Source organism: Mytilus galloprovincialis, chromosome 10, assembly GCF_965363235.1.
Source record: "Mytilus galloprovincialis chromosome 10, xbMytGall1.hap1.1, whole genome shotgun sequence".
Taxonomy (NCBI): Eukaryota; Metazoa; Mollusca; class Bivalvia; order Mytilida; family Mytilidae; genus Mytilus; species Mytilus galloprovincialis.
The window spans coordinates 13,516,836-13,529,436 of NC_134847.1; the positions used below are offsets into that span (position 1 = coordinate 13,516,836).

Genomic DNA, 12,601 nt, shown 5'->3' on the forward strand with positions numbered 1-12,601 from the left:
GCCTACTCTTTTTTGAAATCTACAAGGATATCTTTAACGTGCAAGAGATATGGCTCTCTCTTAACACAGGTCAGCCATTTATCGTCCCCTTCCGACAGACTATCATCGTTTCCTCAAGACCATACTCGCAAATGATGTCAAGGGAGAGCCGAAAATTGAGTTCCTGAAATTTTCATCCCAAACGGGAATCGAACCAGGAACCTTTGTGTTAGTAGTCAGATGCACAAACCAATACACCACAGCTCTCAAGACAGTTTGGTAGACTAACAGACCACATTTTAGTATGTGCCTTACTAACAATTTTTAAAGACTATCAGGACCACATTTTAGTCTGTGCCTTACCTACAATCTTACAGACTGACAGACCACATTACAGTATGTGCCTTCATAGAATCTTCAAGCGACAGTTTGACTACATTTTAGTGTGTGCTTTACCAACAATCATAATGACTGACGGACAAGATTATAGTATGAACCCTACCTAAAATCTTCAAGAGACAGTTTGGTAGACTAACAGACCCCACTTTAGTGTGTGCCTTATTAACATTTTTAAAAACTATCAGGACCACATTTTAGTGTATACCTTACCTAGAATCTTCAAGAGACAGTTTGGTAGACTCAGTTGATGGACCATTAACCTCTATCTCAACTACATGTTGAACACTATCTTCTATAACTTTGTCTGTCTTTAATAATCCTGATGATGCTAAAAAGCTACAATTACAAAATTTCAAATTTCTATGATAATATTTAATATCAATCAGTTTCATACTAGAATAAAAAGCTGAGTTTGACCTCTGATATTTTTCAAATAAACTTTGTCCCTGTTCTGTTACAATGGTCATTTTTTGAATGTGTGATACTGATATTTCAAAACTAAGAGTGTGTATGTTAATATCATAGACAATATCTAACTACTGAGAAAATAATGCAAAATTAATCATACAACACTTGTATACATGTGTTGTGCACTCACAAAAAATGTATCTATGATTAAATGTTGGTGAATTTCCCATCATTAGTTCAAACACAACAGTGTTACAAATACCCAAAATAATTTTATTACACTGCAGAGTTCTGAAAATGTGAATTCAATCTTATTTGTTGTGTAATAACTTTAGCAGATTTCTGGGGTAAAGGTGAACCAAAAATATCACTGTTTAACAAATACAAATATCCTACAAGGTTGTATGCAGTATTTTCAAAATCCTGGAAATTCTAATATTTTTCCTTCATTTAAATTGGAATTCAAGAAAATATTTATATATATAAAAACAAGAGTGCACACGCTGAAATGTCTCGCCTTCTATACTAATCATTGATATTATGTTGATAGTCCTAAGTATAAAGCTTAGTTTTATTACAACTGTCTCATAAACTTAACATTAACCAAGATAACTAAACAAAGACCAATGAACCTTAAAAATGAGGTCAAGGTCAGATGAACCATGCCAGGCAGACATGTATAGCTAACAATGCTTCTATACAACATATATAGTTGACCCATTACTTATAGTTTAAGAAAAATAGACCAAACACAAAAACTTAACACTGTGCAATGAACCGTGAAAATGAGGTCACCGTCAAATAAAACCAGCGCGACTGACATAAAGATCATAAAATATTTCCATACACCAAATATAGTTGACCTATGGCATACAGTATGAGATAAAAAGACCAAAACTCAAAAACTTAACTTTGACCACTGAACCATGAAAATGAGGTCAAGGTCACATGACATCTGCCCGCTAGACATGTACACCTTACCATCTTTCCATACAACAAATATAGTAGACCTATTGCATATAGTATGAGAAAAACAGACCAAAACACAAAAATTTAACTATAACCACTGAACCATGAAAATGAGGTCAAGGTCAGATGACACCTGCCAGTTGGACATGTACACCTTACAGTCCTTCCATACACCGAATATACTAGCCCTATTGCTTATAGTATCTGAGATATGGACTTGACCACCAAAACTTAACCTTGATCACTGATCCATGAAATGAGGTCGAGGTCAAGTGAAAACTGTCTGACAGACCAGGGATGGGGTAATCGTAATCGATTGTAATTGATTACATTTTTTCAAGTAATCGACAGTAATCTGTAATCGAAGACATTTTCGATTACATGTAATCGTAATTTAATCGATTACAGCAAAAATTTGGATGTAATCATCGATTACTTTTCGATTACATTTCGATTACTTTAGTAAAATAGTTTGATGAAAAATAACCTATTTCAGAGGAAAATATGTATGTTATCACTTTGTAGTACAGATAAAATATTATGCATTAACAATACTTGAGATTTAAGCAACTGCCTTATTTCTATTTATTGTCTCTAGCTGCATTATAAGTATAACCAGATCCCTCCCCTACCTAAATTTACTTTATATCTAGCTTTTGAAACAAATGGATGTATGTGCTTGTCAATAATTCAAGAGCTTTAATATTTAAATAAGAAAACAGATTTGAAAAAATAAAATAGATCTTAAATAAGAAATGTGTCTGTCTTTCGTTAAGTTCTGTACTACATTTTTTAAAAGTAGTAAGCTTATTTGTATTAAATTTCCTGAAAACATCATTTTCAATCAGAGTTGAAATTAAAGCTTAGAATACATAAACAGTTGATTTCTTAAATGTTATGATATATATACATGTATATAAATTAAATTAAAAAAGAACACAAAATCCTTTTAACAATGAACCAATGGCAATGCATAGCAATTCTTTTTAGAAATAGATACATGTATCCCTTTGACACTATAAATATATTTTGTATATAATTTGATTGGAGAAGTTAACAACATTCTTGCCTTTACTAATGAGATGATCACAGTCTTCTAATCAATAACAAACATACCTTGTTTTTATTTCAATTATCTTACAATGTATGTCTAAGAAGGAAATTTACAATATTTAGCCCCAGGTTATAAATTGTACTCCAGTGGCAGTTAAATAATCTGTAATTAGGGTGGTTATCCAAACAAAAGTTTTAAAACATGCATGTCATTATAAAAATAAATTTTGATCTTAAAAATTAGCTGAACTAATTAATTATTCTACTTTTTTTATATTTCCTTAAACAATGTAATTAACTATGCTAAAATATTTTTTTTTAAAGAGTAAAAACAAAAAAGCTAACGTGTTAGTAAGAAAGCTAATTTTTGGAAAAACAATTAGTTATGAATAAGTGATTATTGCAATGCGATGACATCTTTCATATATGTTGAAAGTCAAAATTACGAGATTTTTTAAATATTTCTAATTTTCATCAAGAGATTTGATCTAAAAAGCAGCTATTAACTTATAATTTAGAAACAATGCTTTGAATGATGCATTAGGTAAAGATCTTAATTTCCACTATATATACAAATGTTGAGCAATATAATTGTGTTTTACTCATGTTATTTTTTGTTGAAATGTTGAAGTATGTAATTGACAGTAATCGAAAAGTAATGTAATTACTTTTGATAAAGTAATCGATTGTAATCGATTACATACTAAAATTTGAGTAATCGATTATTAAAATCGATTGCACAAAAATCCTTCATGTAATCGATTATTAATCGATTACATTTGTCAGTAATCGTGCCCATCCCTGTGACAGACATGAGGACCTTGCAAGGTACGCACATACCAAATATAGTTATCCTATTACTTATAATAAGAGAGAATTCAACATTACAAAAAATTTGAACTTTTTTTTCAAGTGGTCACTGAACCATGAAAATGAGGTCAAGGACATTGGACATGTGACTGACGGAAACTTCGTAACATGAAGCATCTATATACAAAGTATGAAGCATCCAGGTCTTCCACCTTCTGAAATATAAAGCTTTAAAGAAGTGAGCTAACACCGCCGCCGCCGGATCACTATCCCTATGTCGAGCTTTCTGCAACAAAAGTTGCAGGCTCGACAAAAATCATGAATAACGTTACTATAATTAAGAGCAGTGGTGAAATTAATTCTAGAACTCTGTCTATTCATAATGAAATAATATTTTTGCACGAGAGGCAACCTGAAACTCTCTATAATAATTCAATTAATTCTTTTCCAAATCTCTTATACTTTATATTTTATTTTGACCTTCGACTGTGTCAGTGCTGATTAGAGCTGTGTAGACAAAATCCACACTGTACTTAATTGATAGCCTTGATGACTTTAAATATACACATGGTCCATTTCTCAAGCTTCCTATGTATATAGGAATCCAAATTACATATTTTCAAAGTGTATAAATATTAAGAAAATCTCCCAAACCAAGCTATGTCTATCTAAAACTGCCAGTTCTATACTAGCACAAACTTTTCATATTTCAAGACTTTTAAAGTCTGTTTCGGTATAAAATAAAATCCTCTTAAGAACTGCAATTTAATCTACATAGACACAAATGGCTTTTTTAACCATAAAATCACATATTCTGTATGTTTGATTCTAAGCATGTACCACAATCTTAGAGAGATTTCTTTTTCTAATTTAAAGACACAACTCACAATTAAGAGATAGATGCAAGTGATGGCAGTGACTAAGAATACACTAATTGGAATTAAAAGCTTGAAAAACAATTGTACAACAGCAAAAATAATATAACCTAAACTGAAAAATGAATGTTACATACATTCATTGTTTTTTGGCAGCAAAATGCTGTCAAGTAATTGACTGTGCTCACTTAAGCTGTCTGAAAATCATAAAATAATTTTAATATCTAATATGTAAATTCCGTTCACGGGTTTAGAAAGTTTCAGGTCACTTGTTTACAAGTTACAAATTAAAAGTTGTTAATGGTTTTGGCTGGATTATGGATATAAAGTCAGGTCACTGGTTTAGAAATATTTTATCTATACAAAGCCTCCACTGGTTAAGGAGATATACATATAAAACATGTGGAACAAAAATAAACAAAACTACAATCACTATTCACCTTGCTTCACTAAATAAAAGTCTGACAACAAATATATTTATATACATATCAAACAAAATATATATGTATACGTATAAATAAAGCCATGCACCATGGATATGCCACAAGACTCACTTAAAGTTATCATTAAGTTCAGCCTCAACTTGAGTCGAATCACACCTTTAATTAGGAAAATATAAAAAATTTCAAATGTTTTTAGCATTCTTACAGCAAGTACCAACCCAAATGTAAATTGCTTATTTTTGGCTGTTTAAATTCCTGATTTCAATTTCCAAAATTACTCCCGAGTTATTTTGTCAAGTCCTTGACTCCGATCTTCCATTACAAAATTAAATTTGGGAATAGGAACAAAGTAAGAATTACAATAAAATCAGTCTTATATTTTTTGATGTGGTTCATAAGTGTTTCTCGTTTTTTATATAGATTAGACTAGACTATATAAAAAATTCGTAAGGGTTCCACGGAACCCGGTGTCTCGCCTACTTTTTCTGTTAATCGCAGACTCAACAAAAATGAGGAAAAACATCAATAAAAATTTCCCTCACGATACTGTCTTTTGATTGAAAGAAGCTTCCAAGTTTGGTAAAAAAAAATCCAGGATAGTTTATGAATCTAATAAATGTTTTATAAACTTTAACTGCAGACTGTATGTAATGTTAACTGGAAGAAAAACTAAGTCCATTTATAAGTAAAATACGGAAAAAGTGAATTTTTTTTTTACAAAATTTACTTCTGAATAATATCTTATGATCAGAAATAAGCTTTTGTCTAAGTTTGGTAGAAATCCAGGATAGTTTAAGAACATTATAAAAATTTTATAAACTTAAACCACAGAGTGAATGTTTTGTTTCTGGCAAAAAAACTAAGTCCATTTATAAGTAAAATACGGAAAAGTGGAAATTTATTTTTACAAAATTTTCTTCTTGATACTATCTTATGATCATAAACAAGCTTCTGTCCAAGTTTGGTACAAATCAAGGATAGTTTATGAAAGTTATTAAAATTTTAAAAACTTTAACCACAGAGTGAATGTAATGTTTCCTCGCAGAAAAACTAAGTCCATTTATAAGTAAAATACGGAAAAGTGGAAATTTATTTTCACAACATTTTCTTCTTGATACTATCTTATGATCATAAACAAGCTTCTATCCTAGTTTGGTACATATCAAGGATAGTTTATGAAAGTTATCAAAATTTTAAAAACTTTAACCACAGAGTGAATGTAATGTTTCCTCGCAGAAAAACTAAGTCCATTTATAAGTAAAATACGGAAAAAATGGAATTTTATTTTTACAAAATTTACTTCTGGATACTTTCTTATGATCATAAACAAGCTTCTGTCCAAGTTTGGTAGAAATTCAGTATAGTTTAAGAAAGTTATTAAAATTTCAAAAACTTTAACCACAGAGTGAATATTTGTGGACGCCGCCGACGACGACGACGCCGACGACGACGGAATGTAGGATCGCTTAGTCTCGCTTTTTCGACTAAAGTCGAAGGCTCGACAAAAAGAAGATGTGGTATGATTGCCAATGAAACAACTATCCACAAAAGACCAAAATGACACAGACATTAACAACTATAGGTCACCATACGGCCTTCAACAATGAGCAAAGCCCATACCGCATAGTCAGCTATAATAGATTATTTGTCCCGTTTGAATGGTTTTACAATTGTCATTTTTTGGGCCTTATATAGCTTGACGTTAGGTGAAAGCAAAGGCTTCGTGCTATTACCTATAATAGTTTTTCTTTTACAAATTGTTACTTGGATGGAAGCGATAATTGAACTGAATGAAACAGTATTCATTATAATCATGGTGAAACACAATCTCCTTCAGGCTTTTGCGTTTTAGTAAACTTACCATATAAACAATCAATTTTACTGTTTGAAGTATTCTTACAATGTTCCATTCCAAACTATGCATCAGATTACAGTGGATTTCATTGAGTGTGTAGGTAATATCTTTGGTTCGCCTGCTTGTTAGCTAATCCGTGAAGTCATTGTTAGGTTAAGTAAACAACCCTACTTTAAGCAGACAAGTTCGACGGAAAACCAATCTATCTGTCTGTTGGACTATGCTAATTTCGAAAGGAGGTAGTATACCTTACCTAATAATGACTTCACGGTTCAGCTAACAAGCAAGCTAACCAAAGATATTACCTTTCGCTACAAACTCAATGGAATTGGCAGTAATTTGAAAGATCTTTTTATGTTTCTAATTCATTTATTGCTGAAGGTTGTTAAAAGAATGTTATAAAAGTGTTTAAGACCAATAATCCTAATACTCTACTGTTTAAAATCGTGCATGATTTATCATAAAAAAAATAGTGTGCCCTATATGTGCACAGATGCAATTAGTCAAAAGCATTGGCAAGAAAATCTACATGTGATGCATTTGTGTTATAATTCTTGTTATGTTAAAACTTGAATAAATAGTATATTTATGAATATGCTCTTAACTATAACTTTCCTTTACTCTAATCATGACTTTTAGCCATGTCAAATTATTTTTGTGTGGGAAATTACTTATTTTTCCAAGAAACAGAATAACTACCCTCTGTACTTTTAATGACAGTCCATTTTTTTTTTACTGTTATATTTTCGTAAAGTACTCTCTAACGTTTTAACTCAAAAATTAAAAAGCTTTCTGTAAAATATGGTTATTCATTAGATTATAACTGGTGACAGATGAATTAAAAACAAAACAATTTTAAAGTTTTGAAACCAAAAGCTGATTGTCTCAAGAAAATGAAATGATTATTTTCTACATGAGCAATTTATCATAAGCTACAAGTTTTTCAAAGACTCATAAATGATTTCTGATGTAGTTGTACTGAAAAATTAAACTAGTGAAAAAAAAATTGAGTCAAACTTTTCTTAATGTTAAAGTCAACATCAGTATATATTCGTACCTATCATTTTTGCTGTCTGGATTACATGAACTAGATATTTCCTCTGTTGTTTTTTCTGTCGTTTCTGAGGTCGGTTCAGGAGGTGCTGTAGAACTTGATGGCTCTTCAGCTTCACTACTGTAAAAAAAATATAGATTAATTTTTGACGTTAACACCACTTTCGGCACTATTGACTATATTATTTGGTCAATTTTTATTAGTGGTGGAAGACAGAGGACACAGAGACCACCAACCTTAAACAGGAAACTGAAAATCCTAGTTAATAAATATTGGGGGTCTAACACACTTGCTAAATGTTTGACTATTACTCACAACCTGACATGCTAGTGATGAAAAAAGGTGAACTCAGTCAACAGGCCCCCATAAAAATATTTGATTATCAATGCCTGTTCATCTATTAACAGAAAATGTACAAATTTTATCTAATGATAACGTCTTAATCTAATACATTAAAAGATCAGTGACATCTATGTCAATAAAGTGTCCAACTTATATTTCCATCATATCCTTCAGTATAGAAGTAATCAAACCTATAGAAAGCAAAAAACTTTTTATGTCGGGTAACCCTATATCGTCACAATTTTGTAATTGCAGCACATTTCAAACCTCAAGCAAATTGTCAGTTCTCACAGAAGTTCAGTTGTCTCTTGTACAAAGGGTGTCCTTTATCACAGGTTTGACTGAAGTTGACCATGTTACCTTACAGAGTTACCTACCCTGATTTGGGGTTGCTATCCTGCGATTCCTGAGAGGATGAGGGAGTAGTATCTGATGATATGGCGATTTCTTCAGATGTTGACGGACTGACGTCCTCTGAAGAGGATACTTCTTCCTGTTGTATGTCTTCTGACGATTTATCTCCCTCGACAGTGTCTATAGAGGTCAACAGAAGGTCAGCAGGAGAGGTCTTAGCCACTGTAAATAAAATCAAAAATGTTTCAGGCAAAGTTGACCTTAGGACAGATTTTGCATTTTCTTTTGATTTGACTAATGAAAAGATAGTGTGTCAGATATTTAGTAAGAACCTCTTAAATACTGTTAGTTAACTAAGAAGTAGATTCGAAAAGGTCCCAAAATGGCCTCCTATTTCTAAATAAAATTTCAAATGAAGATTTATTGACCATTATCACAGTGAATCTTAGCTAAAAGGAGTACCAAACAGGAAATAAGTCTCTTTGTTGAAAATTAACAAATATCAGTGTTCTTTCCATGACTTCACACATAGCATAACTTGTAATTTTCCTGTTATGTTTTGGAGAGTGTTGGTTTAGTCTGTGATATGTTTTGTATTGTTGTTCATCTTTTTCTTGTTTTTCGATTTTTGCATTGACATTGTCAGTTTGTCTGCAATTTATGAGTTTGAATATCTGTTTGACATCTTCCACCTCTCTCTCACCGACAAACTATGATAAAATTGCTTTTCATTGAGAAGAGCAAGCTACCTAGTCTTTACCCAAAAATTAAAACGAATGCACAAAATCAAATTCTATCATAATCATGAATGACTAAAAATTGAATTCCTTAAACTTTTTAATGCTTTGAAATTAAATTGCTTTCATTTTTTCTTCACACTTACAGTAAGCTGCTGTTCTTGAATTTCCTTCAGTAACATCTGTTGTATCCATAGCAACAGGTGAACTACTTCGAGGCCCAGGATCCGTCCTACAAATGAAAAGAATATTTTATATGAAATTTTTTGTGCATGGGAAGATGTAAATTTAGACAAGATATTTAACTTTATATGCATTCCATTTGAAATTTATCTTGAATTGGGGTACTCAAGTTATATCATGTATATTTATTAGATAGAAATGTATCAGAAATATGGTCCATCCCTTGCATATATCAATTAAAATTCTTTCCAAAATATTTACCCCTATTTTGACTTATCAATAATTATATAAAACTTTTTATTTACAATGACAATCATTGTGTCCAAATAAACTATTAATGTATATGAATAGAGCAATTATATTTTCAAACATGCAAGACTTGATCCTGACAATTGAAGCTTGACATCTTCATCAAAACTAAACGGAAAATTAAATAAAATATTAAAAATTTTAATTGTCAATTCTAACCTGGCTAAATCTGAAATACTGCTAAAATCGGCCCATTTCTCTTCTTCTTCGTTTGTTGGTACTTTCCCTGTAAAATCTGCCCACTTTTCTTGTTGGCTGTCAGCTGAACTTGTTTGAGTAGAACTCCAAGGTGAGGTATCCATAGCAACAGGAGTACCCTCCATGGGAGCTTCCTCAAAGTTGGCTGCCCAAGCTAAAAAAAATAAATACAATTCTATCAGGGAAATTTTCATTCAAATATTCACTAGTTAGTTTTTTTACAATTCAACACGGGAAATCTTCATTCAAGTATTCACTGGTAAGTTTTTTTTACAAATCTATTAGGGAAATCTTCATTCAAATTTTCACTGGTAAGTTTTTTTTACAAATCTATTAAGGAAATCTTCATTCAAATTTTCATAGGTAAGGATTTTATACAAATCTATTAGGGAAATATTCATTTCTATTTTCACTGGAAAGTTTGGTTTTTTTTAAATGTACAAGGGAAATCTTTTATATTTTCACTTGAACGTTTTTCGATGACTCTACAAGGGACACTTACCATCGTTAGCATCAACATCCATATTTTCACTGGTAGGTTGCTGTACAATTTTACGAGGAGAGTCCAGCTCTTCCTCACTGTCAGTACTGGTATCACTAGAATCATCCTCGACTGTCTCAGCCATTCTTCTGTTAATTACAAATAAGTCATTTCTATTTAAGACTTTTTCCTCAAATAAATCATAAATCATCAAGGATTCCAAAAAATAATAGATTTTTATTTGAAGCCTTCTGAATATTTCATTTGCTTGAGACAGGTCTTTCATTTCAAAGGTTTTACTTCTAAAGGATATTAACCTTTTGTTTGGAAACAAAAGTTCAATTTACACAGGAGACTTTTATACAGGTGTTTAACATTCAAAAATAATCTTATTAAAATTTCCATAATAAAAGTTTATTGTAAAAGGGTAAAAAGATTAAATGGTGGATGCAAAAAAATATCCTGAATACAAAGGGTACAAAACAAGAATTACAAAAATTCCTTTAAGGGTATGCCTTCACAACCTTTAATAAATATATCTAGATTTTCCAACTAATTGCAAGCCATTAATGTACATCTTATCAAATAACATTATTGACTGATAAGCCTCTATGTTATATATGCAACAATTCCATTACAGTTTTAAATACTTATGGTCTTAATAAGATTTCATGCCTTTTTTCTACATATCTAGAAGCTAAAACACTAATCTTATCTCTTAAAGATAATGATATTTCACAACAAAGATTGATTGCTTGAACGTGTTTGTAAAATTAAATCCTTACTCTCTTTCTCATGATAAATATGTATAATAAATACTTTTTAAACTGAAATGCTCACTTAAATCTTTCAAAAGAGTTGATTTTAAAGATAGCATGTATTCAATTATGTACATTTATCAACAAAGAACAAATTTTCCATTTCCAATCACTGAATTGTTTTAATAAAAAGCAGGGGAGGTTACTCATGCAGGTTTATCTCAACTTGATATAAAGCACATCTAAGGTTATAAAATGCAGTGTAAATTGTTTTTAACCAGAGAAAGACCATCAATAATATAATTCACATTGTGAATCAAATTATATTAATTGAATTGAAATATATATTTACAGCTCTCCTATGCAAATCAAACCTTTGATCAACTTCCTTGCTGTTTGTTTTGATGTTTGTAAACAACAGGTAGGTAGTCTGTTTCAGTCTGTTTATTACCAATGTCATTTCAACTGATCGGGCAGAGCTTACGTTTTAATTTGCATAAGGACAGTCTATTTAAAGATGTGTGTGATTAGGATGATTGCCATTATAATTATTACTGAATTCTAATCACCTATCACTGCCATCAAAGGAATTTACAAAAGAATAACTGGACACTTCATTGATGAGTTTATCCTAAAACACCTATCTATAGATGGAATGGTTATTACGAGTGAAACGGTTAAACTCCGCCCAGTCAAGTGAAATAAATTGAGTAATACTATATACTGAAATTTGATTATTTGGACAGTTAACATTAACTTCATTTCAAGTTAATTTTTATTGTTCAATCAAATCCCAGTATATATATAAAACAGACTGAAACTCTGCCTACCTATTGTTTGCAAACATTCAAGCAAACATAGCAAGCAAGTTGATCAACGGTTTGCTCCGTAATAAAACAAAGAAAGAATAAGCCATACAAATAATTACATAATTTGACGATAAAGTGACTGAGGTTAAAAACAATTACACGAAGCCACAAACCTGCTACGACATCAACTTACCCTGACCTTTTAGGTTGCTGTTGTTGTTGTTGAGCCTGCGGTGAAAACGTGATCTCTTTCTCCTCCCAGATATCCTCATCACTGTCATTATCGTCAAACTGCTGAATACGTTCATTGCATGCTTGTTCGAACATCGATACGCTCTGCTGCTGAAAAAAGTGACCATTTTAAACAAAGATATTGGAAAAAACACAATTTTTTCGAGATAATTGAAGTGTAATTGGCTGAATAAATCTAAAGCTGAATCCCAGACTTGTATGTCAAGTTTGTTAGTCAGCAGCCTAGTTTAAACACTAATAACTTCTTGAAAAATGTGTTTAAATCTAAAAATTCTAAGCCCAGCTATTTGTTTTTCTTTTCCTTTAATATCCACATTTTAGGACCACAAATTC

The 12,601-nt window shown here is 31.2% G+C and overlaps 1 protein-coding gene across 5 annotated transcripts in view; it reads right to left on the reverse strand.

Moving 5' to 3' along the window:
- LOC143049884 (serine/threonine-protein phosphatase 6 regulatory subunit 3-like) overlaps nt 1–12,601 on the reverse strand; it is a 51,326-nt gene that overhangs the window by 1,549 nt on the left and 37,176 nt on the right. For 2 of the 5 annotated variants that reach the window (XM_076223649.1, XM_076223645.1), the window contains 7 exons: nt 12,210–12,355; nt 10,471–10,598; nt 9,930–10,122; nt 9,425–9,510; nt 8,565–8,763; nt 7,849–7,965; nt 589–714 (listed from right to left, as the gene is read on the reverse strand). In XM_076223649.1, coding sequence (XP_076079764.1) covers nt 589–714; nt 7,849–7,965; nt 8,565–8,763; nt 9,425–9,510; nt 9,930–10,122; nt 10,471–10,598; nt 12,210–12,355 — 995 coding nt within the window. Of the gene's footprint in view, nt 1–588; nt 715–7,848; nt 7,966–8,564; nt 8,764–9,424; nt 9,511–9,929; nt 10,123–10,470; nt 10,599–12,209; nt 12,359–12,601 lie in introns of all 5 variants that reach the window. The other 3 variants (XM_076223648.1, XM_076223644.1, XM_076223647.1) reach the window with 2 other exon arrangements.